Below are 14,494 nucleotides of genomic sequence, written 5' to 3'. Positions count from 1 at the left end.
ATTGTTCTGAAGGGACACCTGAACCCCTCCTTTTGGCTATCAGATTATTAAATAAATGGGCCTCCAGAGGTTGGAATCTCCCTCTTGGAAAAGAAAGCCTTTATTATGATGCCAGCTAGAGGAGGAAGTTGTCTCCCAAGAAGAGAATACACAGCTCTTAGCAAGCTACCAGATAACCTTACAGGACAGTGATGGGTAGAACAGTTAGTTCTTGACCAGGACTACTTAGTTACACATACATCCCCCTCTGTTTAAATCTAAAGGTCATGTAAGTACCATAGTGATGGCCTTGGCTTCCTCCCAATATGGCCACAGTAATTGGTTTTGGTTTTTTTTTTTTTTTAATTATTCCTGCCCCTCACCCCCAACCCAGTCGCCTTGTCTGGCCTGGAACTCACCAAGCGGGCCCTGAACTAACAAACATGCCCCTGTCTCTGCTTGCTGAGTGCTGAGATAAAAGGCATCCCAACACTCCAGCCTACTGACAATGTCTGAGTTCCAGACTGTTCTCTGTTACCTGCCTCATGATCATGGAGGAGGAAATACCTACAAAGGGGGGCATAGTGCAAAAGAGCTTTTTCAGCAAAATCTCCAAGAGATTCAGATGCAGATACACTGGTCTCTGCTCCTAAGTGGAATCTCCTCCTCACACGGCCCATTCATGCCGAGTCACAACCCAGCCCTTACCTTGACCCAGGCCCTTCTTGTTCAGTGGCCCACTTGAGTGGTCAAGGTCTGTGGGTTCTGATCGGCCTCTAGCTCTGCCACCCCATCTTTCCAGGCACATTGCAGTGCTGAGAAAGGGCATGGATATCTATCTGTAGGGGCTTAGGGAGGAGGTGCCAGTTGTCTATGAATACAGTGTCAATGCTGCCACACTAATGTTCTCTCCAAAGGACCAGGGAAGCAGACAGAATCCTGCATGCACGTGAATGCACACTACAGAAAGCCAGGGCAGAAGAGAAAAGTGCTACCACATGCCAACTCCTGGGAGATGAGGGGCTCCATGCCTGCTGTTTCAGGTAGGGTGAGCTCCAGATACAGTTGTACTTCTGAGTTCTTGCCTAGCTTGAGCCTGCCTGCTCTAGGGTATACAGGGCAAAGGAGAAATGTCTAGTGGGCAGGGCTACAGGAAGGGATGGAGGAGGTGGCATTTAAATCACAGGCAGGGAAGGGAGCTAAGAGACAAAGGCAAGTTCGGGGAACTGCACCCAGTTGTGCGAAGGCAGGGGCATACCAACAGGATGGTCAGGGAAAGGAGGTTGAGGGGAGGCAACCTCTGTGTGTAACCTGACATTCATTGCTTCGTGTTCATTCCTAAATCATACCGAGCCATGGCATCTCTAATTGGGCTGCTTAGGATATAAACTCTATGGATCCCGTCCCTTGTTTCTGTCCAGCCAGGGAACAGAGGCTCTGATAGCCTTGGGGTCAGGTGAGCAACTCAGAAGACAGAGGAGATAAAAGTTCCCTCTGGAGCAGAGGTAGACCTGTTACATCATAGTAAAGATAATTAATACCTCCTTGCGGGCAAAGGCTGGGTCCATTGTGCTCAGCACAGATTCTCCTCTGGGCAGCCCAATCCTGTGTATATCTACCTGGCAGCTTTGCCTAGCTCTGAGTGTCCTGAGGCAGTGGGCTGGGGGGGCAAGGGAGTAGGTTTCCTACAGCTAGAACCTAAGTTCTTTGGCATGAACCAAGAGTCTTGTATCTCTAATCAATGCCCATGGTCATGAAAGGAGCAAGCATCTCTTCAGGGTTCTTGAAGCTAAGTATCTACTGTTGGGAAGTGAGAACTTAGTTCTAGTCTTATTTTATTACACGTCCCCAGCCTTTTAGGGACAAGGTCCTGAGACATAGCCCAGCCTGGCCTGGAATTCACTGTCCCTAAGTGCTGGGGTTACAAGTGTTCACCATGACACCAGGCCAGTTTCTTTTATAGTTAATGTTTCTAAATAATTTGCAGACATTGAAGACTGATGAAAGAGAGTTTATTTGTGTGTCTCTGGAGATATACTTCATCCAAATATGGCATTATCTGAAAGATAAGAAAATACATTTATTGGGCTGGTGGAGATGACTCAGCTGTTAAAGGCTAGGCTCATAATCAAAACATCAGAAAGAAATGCATTTCGGAAATCTAATCTATTGCACAGTTTCTAGAATAACACGAAGGGCAGAGAGGCCATTACTCTTCTGCTTGTCCTTTCCTGTGCGGGGATTAATGATAGTCACTGCATATTTTAGACAGGCAGATACAGAGAAAGAGAGAGACAGACAGAGACAGAGAGGCAGAGAGGGAGACAGAGAGACACAGACAGAGACGCAGAGACAAAGAGCTAGGAGAAGAGCCAAGTTTCCAAGGTGGGAGCAAGCACTGACATGTCCCAGAAGAGGAAGAATGCAAAGCCCAGGAGCCTGGGTGAGCAGAGGAGATTGTACAAAGACAGGCCGGGCCTATTCATGGAGAGTCATGTAGTACAGAGTGGGAGTGTGGATTCCATCCTCAGTGTAGTGGGAAACCACACATGAGTTCTGTGTAGCAGGTAACAACACATGTTCTGATCAGTTCACACAGGCTGTCCTGGGAACAGAAGAGTGCCAGGTGGGTAGCCTGAGGCTCCTGATCCACTCTGTGACTACAGGCTGGACCAGGGCAGTGGCAGGGCTCAGATTCAGGACTTGCGGACACACTGAGTATCGGGTGTGAGTTCCACACGGGTCTTTGGCCACTTTCCCAGTGAGGAAGGTGAGGCTGGGTGGTGGTAAGAGACGTGGTTGGTAACAGGGATTTTGTCTCAACAATACTAAACTGCAGATGACTTCAAGTGAAGTGGCAATGTGACTGTACACATGGCCAAAGGTCAGAAGAGAGGTCAGATATTAAAATGTGGGGTTACCAGAAAAGAGACGAAATGTGAGTCCCCTAGCAGTTAAGTGTGAAGGAGAACACCCCCATAGGCATTGGAACACTTGGTCCCCAGTTCCTGGTGCTGTTTGGGGAAGTTTAGGGTGCGGACTTGCCAGAAGTGTGTTCTGGGAGTGAGCTTAAAGGGGTTAACACTCAACTCTCCTTGCAGAGAGCTCTCTGCCTTGTGCTCCAAATTCAAGGTGTGAGCTCTCAGCATCCTGCTCGGGCTGCCATGCCTGCCTGCTGCCTCCACCCTGCCATTATGGTCACTAGTCCTCTGGAACTGTACCCCAAACTCTTCCTTCTATAAGTTGCCTTGGTCATAGAGCTCTACCACAGTAACAGAAAGTAACTAAGTCTACCAGCTGCCTGCAGGAGGCTACCCTAGAGAGGACCAGGAGGGCCAGTGTTGTAGCCCCTCATACTTCAACATTCAGAGCATAGGGGACCATTGTCTTCCAAAATGAGGAAGTTACATTGTAGCAAATGTTGTGCCTTAGTATGTGTTGAAACCTACCAAGTTAATTTATCAAGTCATAATGTCCCAGCTCCTAATTTAACAAATGAGAATTTTCTCTGCACTAGCTGGCCTCCAGGGTTTTCAGTCTCATTTGTTCTCAGTCTAGAGCATCCAGTTTTTTAGGTCAACAAGCTCTTTAGGTCAGTCTCCATCCAGCTCTTTAGGTCAACAAGAGGCAGCTACTTGACTGCTCTTAGTGAGTTTCTTCAGTAAAGATTTTTTTTCTTTTTTTTCTTTTTTTTTAAAGATTTATTTATTTATTTATTATATGTAAGTACATTGTAGCTGTCTTCAGACACTCCAGAAGAGGGAGTCAGATCTCGTTACGGATGGTTGTGAGCCACCATGTGGTTGCTGGGATTTGAACTCTGGACCTTCGGAAGAGCAGTCGGGTGCTCTAACCCACTGAGCCACCTCACCAGCCCAAGATTTTTTTTTCAATAAACAAAGCCAATATGTTTTTATCTCTATCTTATTTCTCAGTTGATCAAAACTCAAATCAAAGACAAAGGGCTTTCTAAATATGTTTTGGAGTTATTGGTTTACAGTTTGACACTATGAAACTTAGCTATGGGATTGCATGTGTTAGATTTGTGGTGTATGAAACTATGTATGTTCCTTAACGTTGTCTCCTATGTTAGTTCAAAGAAGTGGGTTTTCTCCCCACCATCAAAGTCCTGAGAACTGACACAATATTATTCTCAATAATTTTAGCAGAATGAAGGGCTGTAGCATTTCTTTTATAACTAGGAATGTCAAAGCATTCCTTCTTTGTAAAGATGGTTGGTTTTTGTTTGTTTGCTTGCTTGCTTTCACAAAAGAAACACAATTGTTACCGATTAATTTACAATCACAATGCAGTGTCTAGACTTCCCATGTCACACTGTACACCTCCCTATATCACTACCTAAGGTCACTGGCCAAAAGCAAAGTCAGAGCTACACAAAGGCCAATGTGGGCCATTCTTTGTAAACTAAATTAATAATGTATTGGCTATATTGAATATAAGAACATATGCACACTCTCTCCAAATAAATGAGAAAACACTATCAGTTGCCTGCCTTGACTACAGTAACAGATATCCACAATCCATATTTTAAACAATACCAAAACAATCACCCCACTTCCCCAGACTACTTCCCTTCCACAGGCCCCTCCCCTCCCCCAGACCACTCCCCTCCATATTTTTATTAATGCTTCTCAAGGTGTTGTGTGTCACATTTGTTACTAAAACTCCATTTTACTTCCATTCTGAACATAAAAACTCCTTAAAGCACAGAAATTGTGAGACAGAAGTTATCTGAATGCAACTCTCAAATGTAATTGTCAGACCCTCAGCAGCTAAGTGCAACCTCAGTCGGCTGGGAGTGCAGACTGCAGCGCCCAAACACCTAACTGTGAACCACCTGGCCTGTGGTAGGGCCTGGGTTCCTATAGACACAAGAAAATGAGTCTCTGGTCTATTGTGGGCCTTATACCAAATAATCTATGTTTGCCTCCAGACACATCACCTTCAGAGACTCCCAAGGGCAAGACCTTGGAACCACTTTCGACCCAGGAAGTCTGCTGAGCCTCTCTCTCTACTTATCCTTCCTACAGGTTGGTCGGAGTCTGACCCTATGGTCTTACTTTTTGGCAGAAAGTGCCTTTTCTCCTTGTGCACAGAGAGATCATGCTTGACCCAGGAGGTCCTGGTACTTTCGGGAACAGATTCTTTGATATGCATGCAAGCTAAGGTCTGGTAGGCCTTGCTGAAGTGCCTCTTCTGAACTCTCAGCAGGTTGACTTCGTTGCTTCTTTCCACCAGGCAGTAGGACTCGCGCTTCTCGTTCAACTCTTCCAGAAGCTGCTTCCTGTTCGCTCCCTGTGTCTTCTCTTCGTTGCCCTTGTTCATGGATGTCATCTTTACAACACACCAGTGGTCAGCTGAGTCTTGCCGCCCTGCCAACACATTGAGCATGCTTAATAGTCTTCTGTCCAACTCAGAAGCAAACTTCACCTCATAACCACATCTACCAGGACTTTCTCCTTCTGCAAGACCATGCTCCAAAATGTGGTACAGAACCAACTCAGGTCATTACTGCCCCCCAAATACTGCAAAGTTCAGCTATGTCCAACAAGTCATGTTGTATTTGCCTGTCACGATAACTGGTGTCTGATCTAAGACAGGCCCACCAGCAGGGTATGTTTCTATCTCCCTGGCTGATGGATGCATCTTTCCCATTTTATCTGTCCACTTTGGGAAATCTGTGAGCTTAGAGCCTTTTTATCTGTATATCTGTAGTATTATCTTTTACAATATCTACCACGGTTTAAACACAGTAAAATGAAAGGGCCCATTAAGAAGCAATTGAACCTGGGTATGTATAGTGTTCACATCTGTAATCTCAGCATTCAGGAGACAAGGTAGAAGGACTGCATTGAGTTCAAGGCCAGCCTGGTTACAGAGTTCTGGGCCAGCATGGGCTAGAGTTAGTCCCTGCCTGCTTCAGAAAACAATAATAAAAATACATATAAAAGGTAATATCTAGGCTACCTAAAATAGTCTGTTGGTAGTCAAGTAACTTAACTAGATCTCTTTAGATATCTATTGCAGAAGAAAAAAAAAATCCTCTCAACACTGGATTTGGCAATTTTTAGCTAAAGGAATTTAAAATGTCATGTAGAATAATTAACAATGAATAATTTGAGTTGCTTTAGTAAAATCTATCATTCTCAGTACCTATTAATAATGTGACATAAAAACTATCAAGAGCAATTTACCTAGGTGTGATGGTGTATATCCTGCACTAGAGAGGCAGAGGCAGGAGAATCTCTGAGAGTTCAGGGCTATCTTGGCCTACATAGTGAGTTCCAGGACAGCCAGGGCTATGTATAGAGACCCTGAATCAAAAATGAAAAACACAAACCTAAACAAATAAGATTATGAATAAACCTACTGTTAGCTTTAAAGATGCTAATTTGTAAGAAATTAAACTCTAAATTCTATCTCCTTTAATACTTTTTGGGGATACTGGGAATTGCATATTTGAGGTAAGAACATTCCAAGCCTGGCATTAAAAAGTTTCACTATCCTCTAGATATGCACATATCAAACACATGACAATAAGATTCATATTTTGTTAAAAGCCCATTTTATAAATCTACTGAAAAAGATATACCACAGTGTGAGTGTTCACTGAAATCACAAAATCAAAATCACCTACAAGTTAGACCCCAACACTCAGCCGTAGAGTCTGGTGGTGAAACCATGGATTACCAGTCGTTTGGGTTTACATACTAGCTATGTTACCTACTGTGTGCATAGCTACCTACTGTGTGCATAGCTAGCTTAAGTTGCCATAGCTTCCTGACATATTCAGTGAAAACATTACCCAGGTCAGAGTATCATACAGACTAAATGAGCTAACACTTATGAAGAGTTTACTATTGCCACCCTCAACAAATCTATCTATCACATAATCGGCACCGTGAAAGAAAGAAAGAAAGAAAGAAAGGAAGGAAGGAAGGAAGGAAGGAAGGAAGGAAGAAAGAAAGAAAGAAAGAAAGAAAGAAAGAAAGAAAGAAAGAAAGAAAGAAAGAAAGAAAGAAAGAAAGGGAAAGAAAGGGAAAGAAGGGAAAGAAAGGGAAAGGAAAGGAAAGGAAAGGAAAGGAAAGGAAAGGAAAGGAAAGGAAAGGAAAGGAAAGGAAAGGGAAGGAAAGGAAAGGAAAGGAAAGGAAGGAAGGAAGGAAGGAATGGAGAGGGAGAGGGAGAGGGAGAGGGAGAGGGAGAGGGAGAGGAAGGAAGGAAGGAAGGAAGGAAGGAAGGAAGGAAGGAAGAAAGAAAGAAAGGAAGAAAGGTAATTCTATCTGATAAGTAGACCGTATACCTTGGTCTCCCAATTACTAATCTGTTTTACACATGATGTGATGAGAATGGTGGGATCCAGTGAAGCAAAAACTGCCAGATCCTTGTTTTTAAAAATCAGTTGAGACTTTCAGGAGGTTGAGAGCAGAGAACCTAGCCATGTCTGAGGCCCTGGTGAGCACCATCCGGCACAGTCTACAAGCCTAGAAAAGTGGCCCTTGGTGTGACTGGCACAGGGACGGGTCGGCTTCCACAGCTCGATCTCGCAGGCTTTTAGCTCATTCACAGTGTCTTAGAAGCTGCATGTGTTATCTGTGATACGGAAGATACTTGAAAACACGAGGCTGGACACGGCAGACCTGATTTGTAGAGCCCATGTTTTAAGCTTTCCCCTCATTAAGATCTGCTAGCCCAGGTCAAGCCAGGTCATGGCTCTCACAGTCCATGGAAGCCAAGTGCACAGAACAGCACAGTGGTTGAGTGTCCCAGTGCCTCCCAGGAGGCTGTCAGGAGGATCATCTGAGCCCAGCAATTCAAGAACAGACTGGGCAATACACTATGACCCCATATCAAAATAACAACATACAGTCTACACACTGACTGGCTGACCAAAAGCTTATAGGAGCTGAATCCTCTCAGAGACTGGTATTTGCCAGTTTAGTATTTAGAGTGTCTTTTTATGAATACAACTCCCATAATAGAAATGACAATCTACAGAGAGAAACAGCATTGTCATTCCTACAGGTACATCAATAATGCATTACCTTTAATAACACCAACCCAAAGCCTGTCTGAAGTCCACAGTGAGGATCAGCCCACTGGACTGTTGCCCTGGTGATAGACTTTTCTGAGCTCTGCCACCTCAGCTCCATTCTGTTCTTAGAACCCTGGTTAACAGAGGGAGTCCTGAGCCAGAGACCTCTTACCTCCTAGCCTGGTGGCCTTGCACGGACGACTTGACCTTTGTCTTTAGATAAAGACAGTGAGATATTAAGTCATCTGTAAAATGGAAACAAAGATAATCGTTAAGTCATAAGGCAGATAATAGGGCAGGAGTTGGGATTACATAAGGTATATATGTAAAACTGTGTGTGCTGCATCTGCCTTCCACTCACTGCAATTTAATTTCTCGACCACTCATTCTGTGCCTGGTGCTCCTGAGGAAAATGGTGACTAGCAAGAGCGTGCTTCCATGAAGAGAAGTGCTAGGAGCTCACTAGAATTTTAAGCCCAGAAATTTGGAACCAATTTAAGTAACATCACATGATCTCATCTCCAAAGGGAAAAAAATTACCTTCATATTTTATACAGAGGACTATTCAAATATCTGTAAACCAAACCAAACCAAACCAAACCAAACCAAACCAAACCAAACCAAGAGTCTCATTCTGTAGCTCTGGCTGTCCTGGAACTCACTGTTTAAACCAGGCTGGCTTCAAACTCGCAGAGATCTATCTGCCTCTTCCTCCACCCCCCTTCCCCTCCCCCCCCCTGCCTACCCCTCCACCTCCACCTCTGCCTCAGGGTGCTGGGACTAAAGGTTTGAGCCACTATGCCCAGCTCAGATAACTTTTTTCAGAAGAAGATCTTTTGCTTTTTAAGAAAATCCAAAGAAACAAATCTCAGAAATATAAAAGAATTTCTTTTGCCTCTTGCAGGAATTAGTGATAGAGGAAAGACCTGTATTGAAAGTTTACACATCCGCTCATGAAGCATGAGTCAGCAAACACGCATTAACTCACCCAAGTGTAAGGAACCTGGGGTGTGGTAACCATGGAGACTGATGCAGTGTTTGGAGGGATGAGAGCAGCTTTGTTTAGGATGCCACAGATAATCTGAGGGCTTATCAAGAGAACACACATCCACTAGGCACAATCTCCGCATCTTTAAATCCAGGCTCTATCTGGATTCTCTCCTTTCTGGGGCAGCTGGAGGAAGATGTTCACACTGTGAGCTTTGGCTTACCTGGCTATAGACGGGCTAACCAGTATGGAGGTGTGGGATTAGATAACAAACTTAAGTATTTGATGGAATTAAGAAAGCTGAAAAGATCTTTAACATTAGTTTTCCTAAAATATATATTAGGTTAAGTTATTAACTCAGAAAGTTATCATGCTGCACCCAAATGCCACTATTTTACAATGGAATAGCTCATCTGATAAGTCACCCAACCTGCAACATCTCAAGCCACAGACTCCTCTCTCTCAGAGATCACTTTCCCTGCAGGCTGCACTTTAAGGCCGGGCTGACCCGAGTTCTCCAAACATTTCGGTTTACTAACCACCTGAAACCTTGCTACAGTCTTACTTCATTCTATTCCAGTGTGCACACTGAGCCACACCAGCTCTTCCGTTCATCTGACCAAAGGGAAGGTTTGTCAGCATCCTCAGACTCTCAGGTCTGGACCCGAGGAGTTTGCTTGCTGTGGTAGTGTCTTGTTAGAGTTACTATTGCTGTGATGTTACCATTATCATGTTACTATTACCATGACTAAATCAACTTGGGGAGGGAAGGGTTTATTCTGCTTATGTCTCCTCATCACAGGGAGTCAGGACAGGAACTCAAGCAGGACAGGAACCTGGAGGCCGGAGCTGATGCTGGGACCATAGTGGAGTGCTGCTTAATGCCTTGCTCCTCATGGCTTGCTCAGCCTGCCTTATTTTTTTTTTAAGATTTATTTTATTTATATGAGTAAACTGTAGGTATCTTCAGACACACCAGAAGAAGACACCAGGTCCCATTATAGATGGTCATGAGTCACCATGTGGTTGCTGGGGACTGAACTCAGGACCTCTGGAAGAGCAGTCACTGCTCTTAACTGCTGAGCCATCTCTCCAGTCCTTTTCTTTTTTATTAGATATTTTCTGTATTTACATTTCAAATGTTATCCCCTTTCCTAGTTTCCTCTCTGAAAATCCCCTATTCCTCGCCCCTCCCCCCACCCCCCCACCCCCATTCCCCATCCCATCCCCTCCCACTCCCACTACCTGGCCCTGGCATTCCCCTACACTGGGGCATAGAACCTTCACAAGACCAAGGGACTCTCCTCCCATTGATGACAGACTAGGTCATCCTCTGCTACATATGCAGCTAGAGACACAAGTCCCACCATGTGTTTTCTTTGATTGGTGATTTAGTCCCAGGGAGCTCTGAGGGGTACTGGTTAGCTCATATTGTTGTTCCTCCTAAGGGGCTGCAATCCCCTTCAGCTCCTTGGGTCCTTTCTCTAGCTCCTTCACTGGGGACCCTGTGCTCCGTCCAATGGATGACTGTCAGCATCCACTTCTGTATTTGTCAGGACCTGGCAGAGCCTCTCAGGAGACAGCTATATCAGGCTCCTGTCAGCAAAATCTTGTTGGCATCTGCAATAGTGTCTGGGTTTAGTGGTTGTTTATGGGAAGGATCCCCAGGTGGGGCAGTCTCTGGATGGTCATTGCTTCAGTCTCTGTTCCGAACTTTGTAACTCATTCCATGGTTATTTTGTTCCCCCTTCTAAGAAGTATCCACACTTTGGTCTTCCTTCTTGAGTTTCATGTGTTTTGCAAATTGTATCTTGGGTATTCTGAGTTTCTGGGTTAGTATCCATTTATCAGTGAGTGCATCTCATGTGTGTTCTTTTGTGATTGGGTTACCTCACTTAGGATGATATTCTCCAGACCCATCTATTTGTCTAAGAATTTTTATAAATTCATTGTTTTTAATAGCCGTGTAGTACTCCATTGTGTAAATGTACTACACTTTCTGTATCCATTCCTCTGTTGAGGGACATCTGGGTTCTTTCCAGCTTCTGTCAGCCTGCTTTCTTATAGAATGAGGACCACAGTCGAGGGACGTACCACCCACAATGAGCTGTGTTCTCCCACATCACCGTTAATTGAGTAACTGCCCTACAGGCTTGCCTACAGCCTGCTCTTATGGAAGTATTTTCTCAATTGTCTCTCCCTCTTCTCTGATGATTCCATCTTGTGTCAAGTTGACCTGAAACTAGCCAGGCTGGGTAGCTAATAAGTATCTGCAGCTGTGTTAGGGATGCTCATCCTCTGACTTGCTGCTGAGCACTCCTGTCTAGACCAATGCTAGGGGAAGGCTATCAAGGATGGCTTAACTGAGTTGTATGTGGTGGTACAGACCTGTGATCCCAGATCTTGGGAAGCTGAGACAAGAGACAGGCATCTGAGGCCCAATTGGGCTACACAGTAAAGCCTTGTTTCAAAAAAAAAAAAAAAAACAGTGAAAAGGGGACTGATGAGATGGCTCAACAGTTAAGAGCACACTGTCTATTCTTCCAGAGGTCCTGAGTTCAATTCCCGGCAACCACATGGTGGCTCATAACCATCTATGATGAGATCTGGTACCCTTTTCTAGTCTGCAGGCATGCATGCAAGCAGAATGCTGTAAACATAATAAGTAAAAAAAATTAAAAAACAATGAAAAACTTTATTTTAAATAAGTAATAAAAAAACTAAACAAAAATTGATTTAGATGGTTTATGCCCCAACAGCTAATAGTTATTTGAGATGCCATGTGCATTATTAATGCTAAAGATCGTATTGTACCTATAATGATGGGGTAGAACCGTGGGGAGATGGGTACAGTTTGCTTGCATGTTTCCTCGGGTCTTTCCTTTGCTACCACCTCCCTGCATTAGGATCCTCCCTGTGGCCCTGCTGTGTCAGACAGTCCATCTAATACAGCTTTGGGGATAGTGATTCTCTGAACGCCACACAAATAGAAACCTTGGGATTCCTGGGAAGTACGTGCCTTGCACTGGCTAGGGATAGGCAAGAAGATAGAAAGTCTATTTTTGTCTGACCAAACCTCAAGGTTTTACCAGATTAATACCAATGAGCCATGTCCCTGGCCCCAAAAACATTTGTTATTTTAATGTTTGTTTGTTTACTAATATTTATTTATTTTATGTGTGTGAGTACAATATTGCTGTCTTCAGACACATCAGAAAAGGGCATTGGATCCCATTACAGATGGTTGTGAGTCACCATGTGGTTGCTGGGAATTGAACTCAGGACCTCTGGAAGAGCAATCAGGACTCTTAACTGCTGAGCCATCTTTCTAGTCCCCAATTTATTTATTTTAAATGATTTTTATTTATTTGTATTTTATGTGCATTGGTGTTTTATCTTCATGTCTCTCTGTGTAAGGGTGTTAAATCCCCTGGAGCTGGAGTTACAGACAGTTGTGTGGGTGCTGGGAATTGAACCTGGGTCTTTGGACGAGCAGCCAGTGCTCTTAACTGCCGAGGTGTTTCTCAAGTCTCTATTTTAATGTTTAAAGGAATAATTTTGATCTAAGTTTAAATTTGTAAATACTATTTTAAGTATTTTAGATAATACGTTCGTCAGGTTTTCCATGACTGGCAATATACCTGAGAAAATCAGCTTAAAGGGGGAAAGTTTATTGTAGCTCATGGTCTCAGAGGTCCAGGCCATGTGTTTCACGCCTTACTTTGGTATTCTGGTGGAGCAGGTGTTAGCATTTTGTCTAAACTCTGCCCTACCTGGCAACAGCCAGACATGCCTGACTCACTATAAAAGGGGCTGCTTGTTGCCTCTGTTCTCTCTTGCTCTTGCCTTCTTGCTCCTGCTCTATCTCCTCTCCCCTTTCCCCTCCCCCCCATTCCCTACCCGCTCAGGTGCTCATGGCCTGCCTCTACCCCTCTACTCCTCCTTCTCCTCCCCTCCCCTCTCCTCCCCCTTCTCTCTCTTTCTCTCCCCCCACCCCATCTCTAATACCCTCTTAACTCCCCTCCCCATGCCCTGAGTAAACTCTATTCTGTACTATATAGGTTGTGTGGCTGGTCCCTCAGGGGGGAAGGGATGCCTTGGCATGGGCCCGCTGAGGCACCCCCTTCCCCAACACCCACCAAAACATATTCCTTCTCCCCTTATCTTTTTGTAAACACATCAGCAGGATATCATGACAGGGAGCATTAGGGAGGATAAAGCATTTCACTTCATGGTAACAAAGAAGAGAAGAGAAGGGAAGGTGCTGGGTCCTAACGTCCCTTCCAAGGACCTACCAATGATGATGACTTAACTCCCTTCTGTTAGGTTCTGCCAAAGGTCCCACCGCCTCCCAGAACAACCATCATCTGAGGACCAGGCCTTTAACACACAAGACCTGGGGAGATATTGATGATTCAAACCACAACAGATTTTTTTTTTGAACTTCAGTAGTGTTGAATAGTTAAATGCAGCATTTTCCGTTTCCATTGTATAAACAATCCCATCATGAGTGATTAAGAATGTTTTGACTTAGTTTATTTTGCCATATGCATGCCTGGTGCCTGCATAGGCCAGAAGAGAGTTTCAGACTCCTGGGTACCAGAATTACAGATGGTTGTGAGTCACCATGTGAGAGCTGGGACTGGAATTCAGGTCCTCTTCAAATGCTTTTAACTGCCTGCTGAGTCATCTCTCTGACTCTATGATGGACAGTTTTAATCTACCAAGAGCGCCCTCACTAAACCTCAAACAGAGTCAAGTATCTCCTAAGCCTGTGCAGACTGGCTACAGTGTAACACTGTTGTCTCAGAAGTATAACACGTGCAGAATGGCTACAGTGTAACACTGTTGTCTCAGAAGTATAACACGTGCAGGCTGGCTACAGTGTAACACTGTTGTCTCAGAAGTATAACACGTGCAGGCTGGCTACAGTGTAACACTGTTGTCTCAGAAGTATAACACGTGCAGGCTGGCTACAGTGTAACACTGTTGTCTCAGAATCAGACAGAATTTAAGAATTTAAGAATCTCTTGGAATTAAAATGCTTAAAGGAACTTGAGGTTGGTGAGAACCTCAGAGCTGGAACAATACTTGTCACCGTCACAGCGAGGTTAAACAAGTGTGCAATGGCTGGCCCAGGTTTGATGTTCAATTCAAAGATGTAGAGGATCAATGTGCTCTTTTTAAAACGTGCTCTATTATTTATTTATTTAGTTAGTTAGTTAGTATTTATAGGAGTACATTGTAGCTGTCTTCAGACACACACCAGAAAAGGGCATCAGATCCTATTACAGATGATTGTGAGCCACTATGTGGTTGCTGGGAATTGAACTTAGGACCTCTGGAAGAGCAGTCAGTGCTCTTAACCGCTGAGCCATCTCTCCAGCCCGATCAACGTGCCCTCATCACTGACAACTTCAGTTGCTGTAAAGGACCAAAAGCAAGAAAAACCATGCAGGAGGGAAAATCCCAAG

The 14,494-nt window shown here is 44.3% G+C and overlaps 1 protein-coding gene across 3 annotated transcripts; it reads right to left on the bottom strand.

The window, feature by feature from the left end:
- Positions 1-1,974: 1,974 nt before the first annotated feature.
- On the bottom strand, positions 1,975-9,008 carry Spata45 (spermatogenesis associated 45). Of its 3 annotated transcripts, NM_001379428.1 has the most exons (4): positions 8,959-9,008; positions 8,205-8,277; positions 5,061-5,372; positions 1,975-2,038 (listed from the first exon to the last, which is right to left on the bottom strand). In NM_001379428.1, the coding sequence occupies exons 3-4, from the start codon at positions 5,332-5,334 to the stop codon at positions 2,019-2,021; spliced, it is 294 nt and encodes a 97-aa protein (NP_001366357.1). In that variant the 5' UTR covers positions 5,335-5,372; positions 8,205-8,277; positions 8,959-9,008; the 3' UTR covers positions 1,975-2,018. The 3 variants fall into 3 exon arrangements, with proteins under 3 accessions (NP_001366357.1, NP_083612.1, XP_030099146.1); NM_029336.2 differs by lacking the exons at positions 8,205-8,277; positions 8,959-9,008 and adding an exon at positions 8,043-8,098; XM_030243286.1 differs by lacking the exons at positions 8,205-8,277; positions 8,959-9,008 and having other exon boundaries at positions 5,061-5,398.
- Positions 9,009-14,494: the final 5,486 nt, after the last annotated feature.

Source organism: Mus musculus, chromosome 1 (assembly GCF_000001635.26).
Source record: "Mus musculus strain C57BL/6J chromosome 1, GRCm38.p6 C57BL/6J".
NCBI lineage: Eukaryota > Metazoa > Chordata > Mammalia > Rodentia > Muridae > Mus > Mus musculus.
Note: the sequence above shows the minus strand (reverse complement) of the source record. Positions and strands in the feature narration are given on the sequence as shown.

What these genes read in the sequence shown, in the direction of transcription:
- Spata45 (XM_030243286.1), bottom strand. Translation starts at nt 5,391, where the DNA reads ATGCTCAATGTGTTGGCAGGGCGGCAAGACTCAGCTGACCACTGGTGT. An exon ending in AAGGCACTTTCTGCCAAAAA is followed by an intron (nt 2,039 to 5,060) that starts GTAAGACCATAG and finishes CTTATCTTTCAG; the next exon opens with ATAATGCCATATTTGGATGA.